At 61.8% G+C, this 15,451-nt stretch overlaps 2 protein-coding genes across 7 annotated transcripts in view; one reads left to right on the top strand and one right to left on the bottom strand.

Annotated features, from left to right (window-relative positions):
- Positions 1 to 8,499, top strand: part of PI4KB (phosphatidylinositol 4-kinase beta) — a 29,137-nt gene extending 20,638 nt beyond the window's left edge. For all 5 annotated transcript variants that reach the window (XM_075176218.1, XM_075176219.1, XM_075176222.1 and 2 more), the window contains 9 exons: positions 2,184 to 2,411; positions 2,869 to 3,096; positions 3,295 to 3,404; positions 3,760 to 3,864; positions 4,559 to 4,682; positions 4,770 to 5,035; positions 5,189 to 5,321; positions 5,631 to 5,751; positions 6,496 to 8,499. In XM_075176218.1, the coding sequence (XP_075032319.1) occupies positions 2,184 to 2,411; positions 2,869 to 3,096; positions 3,295 to 3,404; positions 3,760 to 3,864; positions 4,559 to 4,682; positions 4,770 to 5,035; positions 5,189 to 5,321; positions 5,631 to 5,751; positions 6,496 to 6,677 (1,497 nt within the window). In that variant the 3' untranslated portion in view covers positions 6,678 to 8,499. The remainder of the gene's footprint in view (positions 1 to 2,183; positions 2,412 to 2,868; positions 3,097 to 3,294; positions 3,405 to 3,759; positions 3,865 to 4,558; positions 4,683 to 4,769; positions 5,036 to 5,188; positions 5,322 to 5,630; positions 5,752 to 6,495) is intronic.
- Positions 8,500 to 9,051: 552 nt separating this feature from the next.
- Positions 9,052 to 15,451, bottom strand: part of ZNF687 (zinc finger protein 687) — a 29,801-nt gene continuing 23,401 nt past the window's right edge. For both annotated transcript variants that reach the window (XM_075176216.1, XM_075176217.1), the window contains exons 3-10: positions 14,461 to 14,639; positions 13,736 to 13,912; positions 13,324 to 13,486; positions 12,742 to 13,038; positions 12,242 to 12,354; positions 11,752 to 11,893; positions 10,167 to 11,196; positions 9,052 to 10,134 (exon numbers count right to left, since the gene is read on the bottom strand). In XM_075176216.1, the coding sequence (XP_075032317.1) occupies positions 10,723 to 11,196; positions 11,752 to 11,893; positions 12,242 to 12,354; positions 12,742 to 13,038; positions 13,324 to 13,486; positions 13,736 to 13,912; positions 14,461 to 14,639 (1,545 nt within the window). In that variant the 3' untranslated portion in view covers positions 9,052 to 10,134; positions 10,167 to 10,722. The remainder of the gene's footprint in view (positions 10,135 to 10,166; positions 11,197 to 11,751; positions 11,894 to 12,241; positions 12,355 to 12,741; positions 13,039 to 13,323; positions 13,487 to 13,735; positions 13,913 to 14,460; positions 14,640 to 15,451) is intronic.

Below are 15,451 nucleotides of genomic sequence, written 5' to 3'. Positions count from 1 at the left end.
GGAGTGTGTCTTAGCAAAACATAAACACAAAGCCCTGCCTAATTCAAGAGCAGGAATATTTTTTTTTCAAAGCGCTGCCAGTGAAATGTTTTGCTGTAGTAGAAAGTAAATGGTAGAAAGTAAATATTTATGTTGGCTCAGAGCAACCGAAGGATCCTTCGGGTGGTCGGATGAGGGAAGAGCATCTCCCGTTCTCTCTTTGCTGGGCTTCAGGACCGCGATATTAATGAGCCAGGGCAAAAGCAGCTCTCCGCAGCCCAGCTTTGGCGTGACCGGCTTTCTGCAGCTCTTCGGGCAGGCTGGAGACGGCGTTTCCTGCGATGGCTCGGGCCAGGGACGGCCCCGGCTCAGCTGATGCCATTTTCCAAAGCTGCTTCTCCATAACAGGATGCGAAACTTCCCGTGCTGAGTCCCCTGATAGCGCCGAAGTCCGGAGCAGCGCTCGGCGGGATGCCTTTGGAGCAGGGATGCCTTTGGAGCGGGTCGGGATGGGGAGCGCATTTCCTGGCCCTGTGTTCCTGGCTGGAGGAGCTGAGACCTGAAGGTTTTCAACCGGAGCGTGACCATCGGAGGTGCAGAACGGGTCATGGAAGCGGCGGGGCGCTCCCGGGGTCCGCACGGCTTCGCTCCACTCGCTGCGAAACGGGGAGAAGATGCTTCAGGAGATGCTTTGGGATCCCTGGAGAAGAAGGGGTTTAAAAACGGCCTGTGTGCGCGATACACAGATCGATACAGGTCTGAACCAGGAGGACTTCGCTCGCGGTCTGCTCCTGCACGTGGGCACCTTCGCGCATGGGCGTAATCCCAAATTCCCACGCAGCGACTCCTTCACCCCATTTTTCTGCCAAGACAAGTAACGCGCAGAGACCTGAGAGTAGGCGAGGGGCTACGGGGCTGTTCCGGTGACGATGTCCACTACGTGCCTGGAAACCCGCGTCGCCCCGAGAGCAGAAGGTCCTTGGAGGAGCAGGGACGTCGCAGCCGTCGGGGTTCGATGGAAGAGGCATCGGAAGGAGCAGAGCACCCTTTGAATAGCCTTCCGCTTTTTGCAGAAGTTGGATTCAATGCAATTGAGTAAGGCGGTCCCGGAGGTGGAGGAGGCGTGGGGGCGCAGGCTGGGCAGGGTGGCAGGGGCCGAGGCAGAGCAGGGTCCGGCCGGGACCAGGCGCTTTCCAACCCGTCGGGGAACGGAGCATCAGCTGCTGCAGGGTTTTCAGTATTTGTCCTCTGCCTGGTAGGTGCAAGCGATATCGCTGGCTTAGGTGCTGTGCAAATGCTTCCTCCCGTCCCCAGGACGCCTCTGCTGCGCTCACTAGCAAGGTGGGCAGGAGAGCAGAGGGGAGGAAGGGACGGGAAGGATTTTTGGGAGGATTTTTGACGTGGACTACAGATACAAACGATTTCCCACCTGCCCTTTCCCAAAAGGGAACCACCAGACTGATCCTTCTCCTCTTTTTACCATCCCTTTATTTTGCTGTGCAGCCGTTCCCGGCTCGCCGACGTTTTTCTTTGCTTCCTTTTCTCACGCTCCATAGCTTTTTGCATGTGCATTTCCAGCATGATTGTCCAGTGAACACTTTGCAAGTTTAATTCTGCATCTTAAATGGCAAAATCAGCCGCAATCGTTTGCTGTTCTGATTTAAAAGCTTGAAATAGTCGAGCAGAGCTCGGCTTAAGCCGCGGGATGCGGGGGGGCTCCTGGGTCCAAGGGGCTTCCCGAATCGCAGTTTGATCTTTGCAAAATGGTCGGATTGAGCCATGATCGAGGCTTCGGGGTGAGGATACAACAAAAAAACCAGCGCGGAGCCGGGGACGAGGCCGATTCGCGCTCCCTCTGCTGGCTGCGGGCTCCCGGCCGCCGCGGCCCTGGGGACCCGGGGGCTTCTGGTGGGGCTGTCGGCTCCGGAGTTTCGGGGAGGAGGATTTCTGGACAGCACAACGGGAGGGAAAAAGGGCTTTGATCCTGCCCTGCTCTGCTTCCGGATGATGAGCCCGGCTCTCCGGTCACGGGAGCATCACCTGAGAGCGGGGAAGAGGGTGGGATGGGAAGAGCCTCTTTCTCTATCCGGAGTTTATCCCGCTGCTTTTAGACTGCGGAGCCCGATTGCAAAACTGCCGATGTGTTACCAGCCTGTGCCTTTATAACGCTCTCCCTCCACCCTCCTTCCCTAACCCTTCTTTAGCCTGTCAGACTTGCTCCCGAGAGAGAATTCATCAAATCCCTGATCGCCATCGGGAAGCGCCTGGCCACCTTGCCGACCAAAGAGCAGAAGACCCAGCGGCTCATTTCGGAGCTGTCGCTGCTGAACCACAAGCTGCCGGCGCGCGCCTGGCTCCCGACGGCTGGCTTCGACCATCACGTGGTGCGGGTGCCCCACACCCAGGCGGTCGTCCTCAACTCCAAGGACAAGGTACGAGCGGCCGGAGAACAGTTTTGCCTTGAAAGGCGGGTTTTTGTCCTTGGCACGGCCCCTGTTTGGGCGTTGAGCGAAATAAATGTGCTCAGGGCATGGGAGCAGGGTCCCTCCTTGCAGCCTGGCTGCTGCCACGCGGCGCAGAGGGTTGCGTTACTGCTTGCAGGGCTGGGAGCAACGGGGAGAGCTGTCTGTGCAGGCAGCTGGGAGGGGAAGACGTACGCCTGAGAGTAACCGTCCCCTGAAATGTGCGCTGGAGGGGCCTCCGGGAGGTCCAGCCCTGCCCCGGGGGCTGTTCCACATCTACTGAAAAGCAGTTTTTGCCCCCAAAAATCATACGCCAAAAAGAAAAAGCATACACTCTGCAAGAGCAGAGAGCCGCAGGCTGCCTCCTGTAGCCGCCTGGCACTTGCAGCGACCGTGCCCCGCTAACGCTTGGTTTTGCGTCCCCCAGGCTCCCTATTTAATCTACGTTGAAGTACTTGAATGTGACAATTTCGACACAGCGAATGTGCCCGCTCGGATCCCCGAGAACCGCATCCGGAGCACGCGCTCGGCCGAGAACCTCCCCGAGTGCGGGATCACGCACGAGCAGAGGACCAGCAGCTTCACCACCGTCCCCAACTACGACAACGACGACGAGGCTTGGTCCGTGGACGATATCGTGGAGCTGCAGGTGGAGGTGAGGCCGGGGGTGCCGGGCAGGGTTTGTCCCTTGCTGGTGCTGCGAGATGCTGCCGGGATCCGGCGCAGCAGCGTCGCAGGACGGGAAGGCCCTTCCAGGCGGCGGTGCCATCCCAGGGCAGGAGCATCCCTTCGGGATAGCGGACGAGCGTTTCGGTAGCCGCTACATCCCGCCCCCCGCACCTTTCCCTCCCAGCTGCCGGAGATTCACACCAACAGCTGTGACAACATCTCCCAGTTCTCCGTGGACAGCATCACCAGCCAGGAGAGCAGGGAGCCCGTGTTCATCGCTGCTGGGGACATCAGGTGAGGCTGGCGCGGCCAGAGCCGCCCAGGCGGTGGCTTTGTTGGGGTGGGTTATGGGTTCCGATGCAAACGGAGCGGGGTGAGAAACTTCCCAGAGGAAAAACATCTGCACGCGTTGAGGGGGGGCTGTGCGCGCGCCGGGAGTGGGGGTTTAGGAGAGCCCTAAATAGAGGCGTGTAAGAGACGTTCTGGGCTGGAACAGCCTCTCCTGCTCGGCCGCTGGCGTCCTGCCCGGTCGGGGGTGAATCCACGAGCTTTGTAAAGTGCTTTGGATGGAAGAGGCTCTGGGTGTACGTGGGGATGCTACTTCCGCCCTCAACAACGGGTTTCGCTGCTTAACGGCTCCCTCTTGCAGGCGGCGGCTCTCGGAGCAGCTGGCGCACACCCCCACCTCCTTCAAGAGGGACCCCGAGGACCCGTCCGCTGTCGCCCTGAAGGAGCCCTGGCAGGAGAAAGTCAGGTAGGGCTGGAAGGGGCACACGTGTGCTGCGCTGGTCTCGGCGCTGCAGGGACTTCGTACGTCCCGGAAATCCGAGGAAGTCGCCCCGCCATTTCCCCAGTAAATAACCACGGCCTCGACTTCAGGCCCTGCTCGTCCCCAGGGCGGGTGTGTTGGCTCGGGACACGAGGGCAGCGAGCGGCGGGTGTGCCGGAGGAGGGAGAAAATCCACGGCAGATTTGCTGCTCTTGGGTTAGGCTTTGAGGGGCTTTACCAGGTATTTATAGGCACCTTTTACGTCAGAAGAGTTTGGCCTGTCCCAAAATAAACCAATTCGTGTTCCTGCTCTCAGAGTTGTGTGTCCAACCCACAAATTTCAACTTGAACAAGAGGGAGAGCCCTCTGGGCTCTCTAAATTTGGGGGTGGTCCTGTCCATCTTGTTCTGATGGAGGGGCTGGGGGATTCAGGGAAAGTTAATTCCCTTCTGCTCTTCTCGGAGACGGCTCGTGGCTGCGGTAAGATTTGCACCGTAGTTTGGTGAGGGCTCGGTGTGCAGTTCTTGCAGTCTGGGCGCTGGAGCTCGTTCTGCTGCAGGCCCAGCTGAGCATTGCCAGCGGCTTTCCTTGCCCCCGAGCCCCCGATCGCAGACCTCCGGGCTGACTCGCTGCCCACCCTCCCTTTCCTCACGCTCCCATCCTTGCCCGTTCCCTGCAGGAGGATCCGGGAGGGGTCCCCCTACGGCCACCTGCCCTCCTGGCGCCTCCTTTCCGTCATCGTCAAGTGCGGGGACGACCTCCGGCAGGAGCTGCTCGCCTTCCAGGTCCTCAAGCAGCTGCAGGTGAGACGGGAGAGGGGCTGCCCGCGGGGGCTGCGGCCCTCTGGGGCCGCCCTGCATCCTGAGGGATTTTCTTGCTCTCTCCCGCAGTCCATCTGGGAACAGGAGCGTGTCCCGCTCTGGATCAAGCCATACAAAATCCTCGTCATCTCCGCCGACAGCGGCATGATTGAGCCAGTGGTGAATGCTGTGTCCATCCACCAAATCAAGAAGCAATCGCTGCTTTCGCTGCTGGATTATTTCCTGCAAGAACATGGCAATTACAATACCGAATCCTTCCTGACGGCCCAGAGGAATTTCGTCCAGAGCTGTGCCGGTTACTGCCTGGTGTGCTACCTACTGCAGGTCAAGGACAGGCAAGTCCCCGCGCCGTGGCTGTGTCTTCTACCGGGAGCTGTCATTTTGTCCCCGGGTACGGCAGGGAAGTCCTGGGAGCAGAGAGTGCTGCTGCTCCCGGGGCCGTGCGCGCGCTTGCAAAGTTTAACGGAAATTTCCCCTCTCCCGCACAGGCACAACGGCAACATCTTGCTGGATGCGGATGGACACATAATCCACATCGATTTTGGGTTCATCCTGTCCAGCTCCCCCAGGAATCTTGGCTTTGAGACGTCTGCCTTCAAACTCACCACGGAATTTGTGGATGTGAGTGAGGGGGGACGCGACGGCGAGGGGTGACCCCGCAGTGTCGGGTGGCACAGTCGAACCCTTGGCAGCTGGGTTGTCACCGTGGCGGTTCTTGGCCGCTCTGCAGCCTCAGCCGAGCTGCTCTCGGGACCCAGCTGGTGACCTGGAAGCTGGAGGTGTTTGCGGTGTGGGTTCACTCAGAGAAGTGGAATTCCCTAAAAAATCCCATCGTGCCCCTCCTGTTGACAGTCCCTCTGCTCCGGGCACGCTGTTGTCCGAAAGTTTCCCCATCCGCTGCCCTCCACCCACACGTCCTCTCCCCTGCAGGTGATGGGCGGGCTGGACGGGGACATGTTCAACTACTACAAGATGCTGATGCTGCAGGGCCTCATCGCTGCCCGGAAGCACATGGATAAAGTTGTGCAGATCGTGGAGATCATGCAGCAAGGTACGGGGAGCCGGGGACCCAGAGCCGGGTCTTTCCCCCGAGGTGCCACGTGTGGGTCCGGGCTGCGCAGGGCATCGCCCAGAAATGGCTCGGCCATGCTTGGTGCGTGGAGGAAGGCTCGTGGGGTTTGGAGAGCGCCTGGGGAAGTCTCGTGTCAGGAGAGGCTCTGGGCAGCCTCGTTAGGGTCTGGGGTCTGCACAGGGGCTCCTGGCCCAGGGAAAGGGGTTGGGAGACACTGGATCCCGTGAGGCCGAGGGGTGCCTGCGTCTGCCCGGCTGTGTCGGAGGTGTGAGGGCTGTGGGGGTCAGAGGGGTGGGTCTGAGCAGGGCGAGTGTCTCCTGGGGGGAGAGGGAGCGTCCCCCGGCCCTCCTTTGCCTCTCGGACCTCGCAGCGTGTGGGGGTACCCGGGCTGCGCCGCGGCGCAGGAAGGGAGCGGAAACGTGCCTGTGGCGATGGCCGAGCACCCTTGTGCCCCGGGGAGGCCTAAAACACACCCAAGGGAGGGGGGGTGCCATTCCCTCGGTGTGGGAGCAGGCCGTAAACGCGGCGGCGGTGTCCTCTGCGGCAGCGGGTCCTGACTAACCCTGCCACCGCCTGGCAGCGCCGGGGGAATCCCCGAGCCACAGCCCGGCCTCGGAGCCAGCAGCAACGGAAACCTCCCCGCTGGGTGGAGACCGCCGAGCCCCTGGGGGCTGCGCTGGCCCCAGTGCCCCCGTGGCAAACCCTGTTCCTCCCTCCCTGCAGGGTCGCAGCTCCCCTGTTTCCACGGCTCGTCCACCATCCGCAACCTGAAGGAGCGGTTCCACATGAACATGACGGAGGAGCAGCTGCAGCTGCTCATCGAGCAGATGGTGGACGGCAGCATGCGCTCCATCACCACCAAGCTCTACGACGGCTTCCAGTACCTCACCAACGGCATCATGTGACGGCGGCGGGCCTCCCTCTCCCAGAACCGCGCCGTGCCCACCGCCGCGCCCGGCCCAGGCCTGAGCTTTGCCCCTGGGGAAGAGGTCTCGGTCCTCGAAGTACAAAGGAAGCCGAGTCTCAGCATCTTCCCGGGGCTGCTTTTTGCCAAGACTCCTCAACAAAATGAAACAAGGAAAAAACCAAGCAGTCGAAGCAGGAAAAAACCCACTTGTGGAAATCAAAGCGAAACAGATCATGCGGTAACCGTTGCTGTCATGCGAGCGCGGGGTCCGGTGGCGGCCGGGTGAAAGCCAGCAAAGGGCCTCGGGACGGGGCGGGTGTCGCTCGCCCCCCGCGCTGCCGCCTCTTCCTCCCGTCAGTATTACGCCCGTTGGTGTCCTGTGAACTCTCCCACAATCTCATGAAATGTTTAGGACCTGGGGGCGGACGGGCCTGGCCCCCACCCTTCGGCGTCTGCCGTGACTTGAGCCTTCTGCTGGTACCACTTGAAGGCAGCGGAGGTGAACCCTGACGGCCCCTTCCCTGCATGTTCCCCCACCGCGGCCTCAGCATCACTCGGCTCCCACCCTCGGCCCCTTTCTTGGTTTCTCGCACCCCCTTTCCCCCCCCCTCCCTGCTGCCACCTTTTAATGAAAGCTGAAATTCCCCTTGTCCCCCCCACGTAGGTCACCGCTCCCGCACCGTCCCACAGCCCCACGGCCGGTACGTCAAGGTTGGGTCTCCTCGAGGCCGGTGCCCACCCGGGGTGGCGGCGCTGCCTCGTGCTCCTTTCGAGCACCTTTTTTTTTTTTTTTTTTTTTTTGTTTTGACTCTGTTCCAGGAATTTGGGACTGTGAAGCCCCCCCACCCTCACCCCCCGCCTTTTGCAATAATTTCTGGCTGCTTTTCCTTGCCCTGACCGCCGGGCTCGGGGCGGCTGCGGCCGGGCTGGTGGGGGCGGTTTCCCCTCCCGTGGAGCCCTGGGGTGGGTTTGACCAGGAGCCGCTCCGGGGGTGGGACCGAAGGGCAGGAAGGAGCCTGGAGCCTTCCCGGGGGGCCCCCAGCCCAGCCCCAGCTCCCCCTGCCCCTCCTGGGGCGGCTGCGGCTGCGGGAGGGCGCAGAGCCGGCGCTGCCAGCCCCGGGGAAGGAAAGAACGGCAGCCCAGAAGGTTTCACCCCCCCACAGGCGCCTGGGCTCTTCTCCAGCCCCTCTCTTTGCTTTAAGAGCAGCAACACCCCCTCCCTCTGCACCCCCGTGTCCCCCCGAGTCCCAGCCCGTCCTGCTGGTCAGATGGTGACGCCCCTCCGGCGTGCGGAGTCGTCCCCTCCGTTGTCCCCTCCGTGTCCGCAGCTCCCGGTGCCGCCCCTCGCGCCGGCCTGTAACCCCGGGTGTCCTCGGTCTCTTTGTTTAGCACTAATTATTTGTCATGTTGATTATTTAGCATTAAAAAACAAAAATTCTATTTTAAAATGCTGGCGGCCAGTGGCCAGGAACCGTGGGGGGGTGGAGGGGGTGCTTAATCAGGGACTGCGTGGGGCGGGGGGGTCCCCCTGCCAAGGGCACCCTAAAACCCTGGTCACAGGCAGTCACAGACCTTGTTTGGGGGTTCCCCGGTTGCAGCGGGGGGCTCAGAGCAGCCCTAAGGGGAAGCAGGGACGGGGGGGGGGGCACTGAGCCCCTTCCAGCCCCATTCCAGGGCAGGACCAACACCCTGGTGATGGGGTGGGGGCACAGGCCCCCCCGGACACACACGGGGCCATGGAAGCAAGACAGGGCACAGCAGGGGTTAAACCACTAAAAGTTTAATTGCATTATTACTACAAGAATAAAGGATACCTGAGAGCCTCTCGCAGTGCCCGTATCTTAATGTAGCATAATCACAACCCTAGAAACGAGTGTACAGACGCCCCCGCCCGCTTCAACAGAAGTCGATCTAAAGGCACTGAAGTGCTTGAAAACCAAGATTACAAAGCAATTTGTTTTGTTTCCTTCCTCTAAAACTCGTAGAAACTTTAGGTTCTTCTCTGTTATTAAACATCATTTACACGTTCACAGCCCCACGCGACACAGCTGGGGGGGAGGTGGGGGGGCGCGGGGGAGGCGCAGGGCCGGGGGGGTGACCTGGCCCAGGGGCTGCGGGAACCGCTGGTCGCTTTTCTTTTTTCTCCTTTTATTTTAAAAGCCCCCCTGCCTCTGCGCGTGCCGTTCAGCTGAATCCACCTGCAGCGAGGGGGAGGATTGACCCCCCCTTGCACTTAAGGAGAAGAAAAAGGAGGGGAAAAAAAAAAAAAGAAACCAAACCCCAACCCCAGCAAACCAGCTTTCCCCACCCCACAAAATAATAAGGAAAAAAAAAACCAAAACAAAACCAGAACCCAAAATCACAACAGTAGGTTGGTTTTTCTTTTTGTCACTTTTAGTGTATGATACAACTTTACACAGCGTGTTAGAGGTTATTCACAAGGAAATAAGAAGGAGCCCAAAGTTAAGTTACTGAAATAATTACTCACACAAACACCCTACCCCAAGCACAGGCGCTAAACAAACAGAACAAGTAGAAAGTTTCTTTTCTGGCTGTTTTTTCTCCTTCCCCGAAGGTAACGGGGGGACGCGGCGACAGCCCCGCGCAGGCGAGACCCCCTGTGCTGGGGCCGAGCTCTCGCAGACGCGTGTGCGCGGGGACGTGGGTCACAGTGGCCGAGGGGGAGCTCGGTCCGGCCCCGTGGTCCGGAGCCGCGCCGGGAGCCGCTCTGGGACGGGGATTGCCGAGGAAGAGGAGCGGCCGGTGACGCCGAGCCCGTCTGCAGGCCAGGCCGTAGCAGAGCCCCCGGCCCCCGGAGCCCGGCGGGAAGTGGGGGGCAGTGGGCACCCCTGGGAAAGCCCCCCGAGACTCACCGTCGGCGGTTCAGTCTGTAACGGGGTTCGGCAGCGGCTTTCCCTCCTCACGGCCCCTTCACCCGGAGAGCGGCCGGCACGGATCCTGGTCGGGGTGTGGGGAGATCCCCCCTCGCTGCAGCGCCGGCAAACGCTGGGTGCAGCCTCGTGGTGCCGGGGGGGCGACGGCGCTGCCGGGCTCGCGCTGATCTCGCCCAGAGGCCTTATTTTGGCTTCTGTTTTTCCGCTGCCGAACGAAAATCTCCTCCTCCTCCTCCTCCTCCCCGGGGACGGCGGCCAGCCGGGCCCCGAGCGCGGCCGTCCTGGGGCACGAAGCGACGAGCGTCCGAGGGCCAGCGCCGCCTCGAGTTAGTGCAAGTGGTGGCGAAGAGGGACCTCGCGCAGCCGGCGAGCGATGGAGACCAGCCGCGAGTCTGCAGTCGGCTTCTCCCCACGGCTCCCGGCAAAATACAAAATAAGCAACATTCGAAAGGGAAAGGAAAAAATAAAAAGGTGGATTTTGCTGTGACATCGTCAGCACAGACGTCTCTGTCCTGCGATGGAGAAGCCTCCCTGGTCCCCAGGTCCTGCCCAGCTCCCGTGCTCCCCCAGGGCTGCCGCTGCCTCGGCCGCGCCTCCCCTCCGGCACGGCGTGTCCCGGACAGAGCGGCCGGGAAAAGACCTGCGGTGTAGGAGAGCCCGTGACTCAGGACTGCCAACACGGCCGCGGGGTGGGAGGTGTCGTTCTCCCGTCCTCGTCCCCGCGGGAGAAAGGCCACTGCCCCTCCCCGCAGACACGAGTGGCTGTGGAGGGGGTCTCGTCCCCACCTGAGGACAGAGCAGCGAACAAACCCTTCGGTCTCCCCGAGAGGCGGGCAGCGAGTCTGGACTCTGCCCTTCATCTCCTGTACAATAAGGCAGCCGAAATCCTGCCTTCCCCCGGCTCTTGCCCGCAGACCAGGGCGGGGACGCCGGCCGAGCCGATTGAGCGAGCCGGGCACGCGGAGCCAGGCCGGGTCGTGCAAGCCGGGTTCTCGTCTCTCTCCACGGCTCCTTCATCCCAGCCCATGTTGAAACGCTGCCCAGGAGGAGGGAGGGAGGGAGGGAGGGGGAGCCCAGGCACCGGCAGCCTCCGTCGCAAAGAGCTCCGTGCTGATTATGTACACGTCTCGTTCCCCCTCTGCCGGGGCCCTAGTTTTCGGGGCTCGCGTTCTGCCTGGCACGGATGAAGGCCATGCCGTGGGTGCGGAAGTGCGTCTTGAGGTTGAGCTGACTGTCAAAGCACCGGCCGCACACCTTGCAGGAGAGCTTGCCGTCGGCCGCATGCTGGGCGCCTCCCTCCAGGGGGCTGCGGGGCCCCGGCTCCTCCATCTCGGCCGCTCCCTTCTTCTTCTTGTGGGTGATGAAGCGGTGGCGGTTGAGGGAGACCTGGGAGGTGAAGCAGAGCCCGCACTCCCGGCACTGGTGGGAGCTCTCGTCAGTCCGGTGCTGGGGGATGTGTTCCTGGAAGTCGGCTGAGCTGCTGGCGAGGTAACCGCATTTTCGGCACCGGAAGGGGGCCTTGCGGTCGCCCTTGGGGTTTTTGGAGGGAGGGGTGGTGCTGTCAGGCTCCTCGCTGCACGAGTCGCCCTCGTCCGAGGACAGCTTCCGCTTCCGACTGGACACCTACGGGGATGGTTCGCGTAAGCTTTAATGGGTGCCCGGCTTGAGCAGCTCCTGCCGTAACCCAGCCTCCTCGGGGATTTCCCAAGGGGCTCCTACAGATGCTTGCTCGGACAGGGGCCCGACGGGCCTTGGCCGGCCCCAAGAGCTGTGCCCCTGCCGGTAACCCCGGCCAAGGGGCTCCCACGAGGGCCTGCCTTGCCTGGCGCCCTCGCAGCAGGTGCCCTCGCCCCTCGCAGCCTGGGGCAGCTCCCAAGCAAGCTCTAAGCAAGAGGGATCTTCCGCATTTTCTCCCAGCACACGGCGAGAGGCTGAGCCAGCCCAGTTCAATCCCTGCCCTGCTGGCGGGGCGAGGCAGGAGCTAAGCAAGCTGTGCCCAGACGGGGCCCGCACCCACCCAGCAGTGGGAGGGAGCTGCCGGTCCCAGGCACTGCGGGACGTGCGGAGGCAAGAGCCAACCAGGATCAGGGCTCACGGCGATGCCTTCAACCCTGCCCGAAACCTCCGCGAGGCCCCAGCCCCTTGCGAGCGCCCCGCAAGACCACAGAGACCTCGTACCTGCATGGTGCCGGTCCCTATCCGGGCGATAACGACCTCCTGGCTCTTGGTCTGGTCGGTCACCTTGATCCCGTGTCGCACCTGGATGTGCTTCTCCAGGATGAGCCGGCTGCTGAAGGTCCGTTTGCCCTCCGTGCAGTACCTGCAGGGCCCGAGCAGGGAGGCAATGAAGCCGTGCTCGCAGCGGGGAGCCGAGCCCCAGGCCTGCTCCAGCCCTGGCTCCCCTGGGGAAGCTTGGCTCTGGCATCCTGCCCCCGACTCTAACCACGAACGTGCTCATCCCCGTTCCTCTAGAGGGTATAAAACCCCACAGTCCTTCCCGGTACCTCCTTTCCCTCCTCATTCCAGGACACTTGTTCAATCCCCACCATGCTTCGCCCATCTGGAGCTTTATCCTCCCCACCACAGCTTGACTGAAGGAAACCGGAGTCACCCCTATTACACCAGACCCCTTTTCTCGGCCAAACCCAGAAGAAGGTGCTGTGGGTACCGGCAGGGATAGACGCGCTTGATCCCTTCGTGATTCACTCGCACGTGTCTCCGGAGGCTGGGAGCGGAGCAGAACGAACGCTCGCACAGGTGGCACGGGAACTTCTTCACCGACTGCAAGAAACAGAGGCAGGTGGGTACCGCACGGGGAGCCGAGAGGCCGGAGAGCGGGGCTCCCCGCTGCCGTGGAGAAGCCGGACGTGGAACTCAGCGCTGCCTCAGGTTTCCTCTCCTCGCCCATCCCACGGCTGCACGTTTGGATAACGATTATCTGGTCTTCGCTGTTCACCAGAATAGGTAACGTCCCTGCTCCCCAAAACCCCAACCCCGACCGAGTTTGCACTGGGGGGAGAAGTAACGTCCAGACTCTGGCAGAACATGTTCCCGGCCCAGCAAGGAACCCGGGTGTCCTGCCCCGCTGCTCTGTGCCATAAACATTCCCTGCCCATATTCCCAAGGGCTCGGCAGAGCCGGAGCTGGAGCCCCCAGCCTTCTCCTCACCTTGCCGTGGTCCTTCTTCATGTGGGAGACGTATTCGTCGCGCTCCGGGAACCAGGAGTGGCAAACGCCGCACGTCCACCCGCTGCCCTTCGACTTGTTGACCGTCTTGCGCTGGAAGCGGCTTCGCTTGGTCTTGCGCAGCTCCGGGGAGCTGGGGGGCTCATCCTCCTCCGTGGAGGACGACGACTCCTCCGAGATCTTGGACACGGGGGTTTCGACAGGCTCCTGCTTCGGCGTGAGCAGGACGGCCGCCTTCTTTGCCAGGTCTTCCTTGGGCTTCTGGGGCTGATGAGTGTTCTGGAAAGCAGAGACAAGGGTGTTGGCAGCCGGCTGGGGCCGGGATTTTCCCCCCAGCACTGCAGCAGCCTAGAAGGAAAGCCTGCGCACCCCCAGGCTGCCCAGCCGGGCTCATCTCCCCAGGCTTTGGGACCTGGGGGACAAGGGAACCAGATCTTGGGGCCTTGCTGCGTCAGTGACGAACTGACAGCCCTAACCCAGCCTCAGACCGCTGGTGAAGGACAGTCAGCAAGTATGGGTACCGACAGGCTGTGCGAAGAGCGCCGAGCCCGGCCACAGCACTACCTTGAGGTGCTCCAGCATGGTGCGCTTCTGGGCGAAGAGCAGCGGGCAGTCCGGACACTTGAAGACACTGACCCGCTGGTTGAGCAGGTGCTGGTCGAAGTGGGAGGAGAGCAGGGGCTTGTGGGTGAAGACCGTGTCGCACATCGCACACTTGTAAATCATTCTGTCGGAGGAAAAAACACCACTGTTGGGACAGCCCGGGTTTGGATCAAGAGAATCTTGGAAGAACCCCTTTGGCAAGAGGGTTGAGAGCAGCCCTGGGCACAGTCTGACCCACGCCGAGGGCTGGCAAAATAAAAAGGAGATGGATGCAGCCCCCCGTGGTGGTGCTGAGCTCTTCCCCCAACGTCCCACCCAAGGAGGATGCTCCTGGAGAGATCCGTCGGGGCGTCAGCTCGCGGGGAACACTTACTTGGACTGCTGGTTGCTGAAGCCGGGGTGCTGCGTGTAGACGTGCGCGTGGGCGCTGGGGGCTGACTTGAACGCCATGGGGCAGATGGGGCACTTGTGGAACACCTCGCAGTGGGAGGTCTGGATGTGCGACTTGATGGAGTTGACCCCGCCGAAGACCACAGCGCAGCTGGGACACCTGGGGAGCGGAGGAGAGGGGAGGCAAGGGGTGGGGGACAAACGGCACAGGGGAGCTCGTGCCACAGAGGCTGCTGCACGTCAAGTGCCAACAGCAAAGAGAAACCGGAGCACAAGGGCCCACGCCAGCTCCCTGTCCGACCACGGGACTTGGGAGGAGCCCCTGCCCCAACAGACACCAGGATCCAAACCGGTTCTGGGCTCTGGGAAAACTCCAGTTTGGAGCAACCAGTCCTGCCCATCGCTGGTGGATCCAGGGCCCAGGCAGCTCATCAGAAGGAGCAGGGAGAGACTGCGAGGGTCCGACGCCGCCAGCCATGACTGGCCAGGAGGTCCCAGGAGGAGGAAGACTCCCCCGGGGTTAAAGCGGTGAGAGCCAGAGAAGGGGTAAAGCGAGACGTTCCCCCTCAGCCCCGCACCGGTGGGGAAAGGAAAGTGGATTCCTGTCCCATCTGCAAAATGGAGACCCGCCACGGACCTGGGACTCTCCCCTTCGGTCCTGGGCGTCCCCAGGTCCCTCTGCCCCGAGCTCGGGCGGCGGTGCCCTACCTGTACCCCACTCTGCGGGAGAAGTGCAGGCAGGCCTCCTTCAGGTGGGTCTCGAAGTTCGCCAGGAGGAAATTCCCTCCGCACTCCGGGCAGACGTGGGGAGGGCGGTTTTTGTGCATCCGCTGATGGGCGTTAAAGCTGCAGCGATTGGACATGATCATGGGACACGTCGTACAAACCTGGGGGAGAAGAGCGTCGAGAGGTTCCGCCTGGCACATACCCACGTGCACAAAAGGGCTTTACAGCCTTTTCCACCGACGGACGGGCTAACAACCTGCACACCCAAAGCAGCCCCCCCAATCCGTGTGCCGCTGGGGGAAGACAGCGCCGGGACTCTGCAGGGTACGTTTTAGGAGATAATCTGCTTGCACCAGCTTGCTGGGTAATTGTTGAGGGCGTTCCGCACGCAGACGAGACGCCTTTTCCAGGCTTTTCATCACAGATGGGTCCCAGATGCAGCGTGTGCCAAGGGTTAGCCAGGGACCAGCCACTCAGCGAGGGAGTTTTACCGGAGGGAGCGGGGGCGTATTCAAACCAGCTGCCAAAACCGTTTCGAAACTACTTCCAACTCCATGCCAGGATACGGACATGGGGATGTCGAGGGGAGAAGCTGACAAGGACTCGAGGAAACAGGACAGGGCTTCCAGTAGGAGCTGCCCTGAAAGATGTGGTTACCAGAGCAAAGGTGGGCGAGGAAGGAAAGGAGCAGCCCCCAGCCAGCACAGCAAGCTGTCCTCGGGCCCCCCTCGCTGCCGGTACAGACTGGGGTCCGAAGCGCTGCCAAGAGACCCAAGGGTGATTTTGGCAGCGAGGCAACAGGAGGGAGCGAGGGATGGGACAGGGAACAGCAGCTAAAGACAGCCCGGGAGATGGAGCAGGGACAAGGGACGCGTCGGGAAGGGAGAAGGGATGAAAGGTGGCAGGATTACAGAGGCTTACAGCTTCAGCCATCCCCACCCCTGCTGCGCCGAGGAAAGCCTCTGGGTCTCTT

Source organism: Calonectris borealis, chromosome 29 (assembly GCF_964195595.1).
Source record: "Calonectris borealis chromosome 29, bCalBor7.hap1.2, whole genome shotgun sequence".
In the NCBI taxonomy this organism is placed as follows: domain Eukaryota; kingdom Metazoa; phylum Chordata; class Aves; order Procellariiformes; family Procellariidae; genus Calonectris; species Calonectris borealis.
Note: the sequence above shows the minus strand (reverse complement) of the source record. Positions and strands in the feature narration are given on the sequence as shown.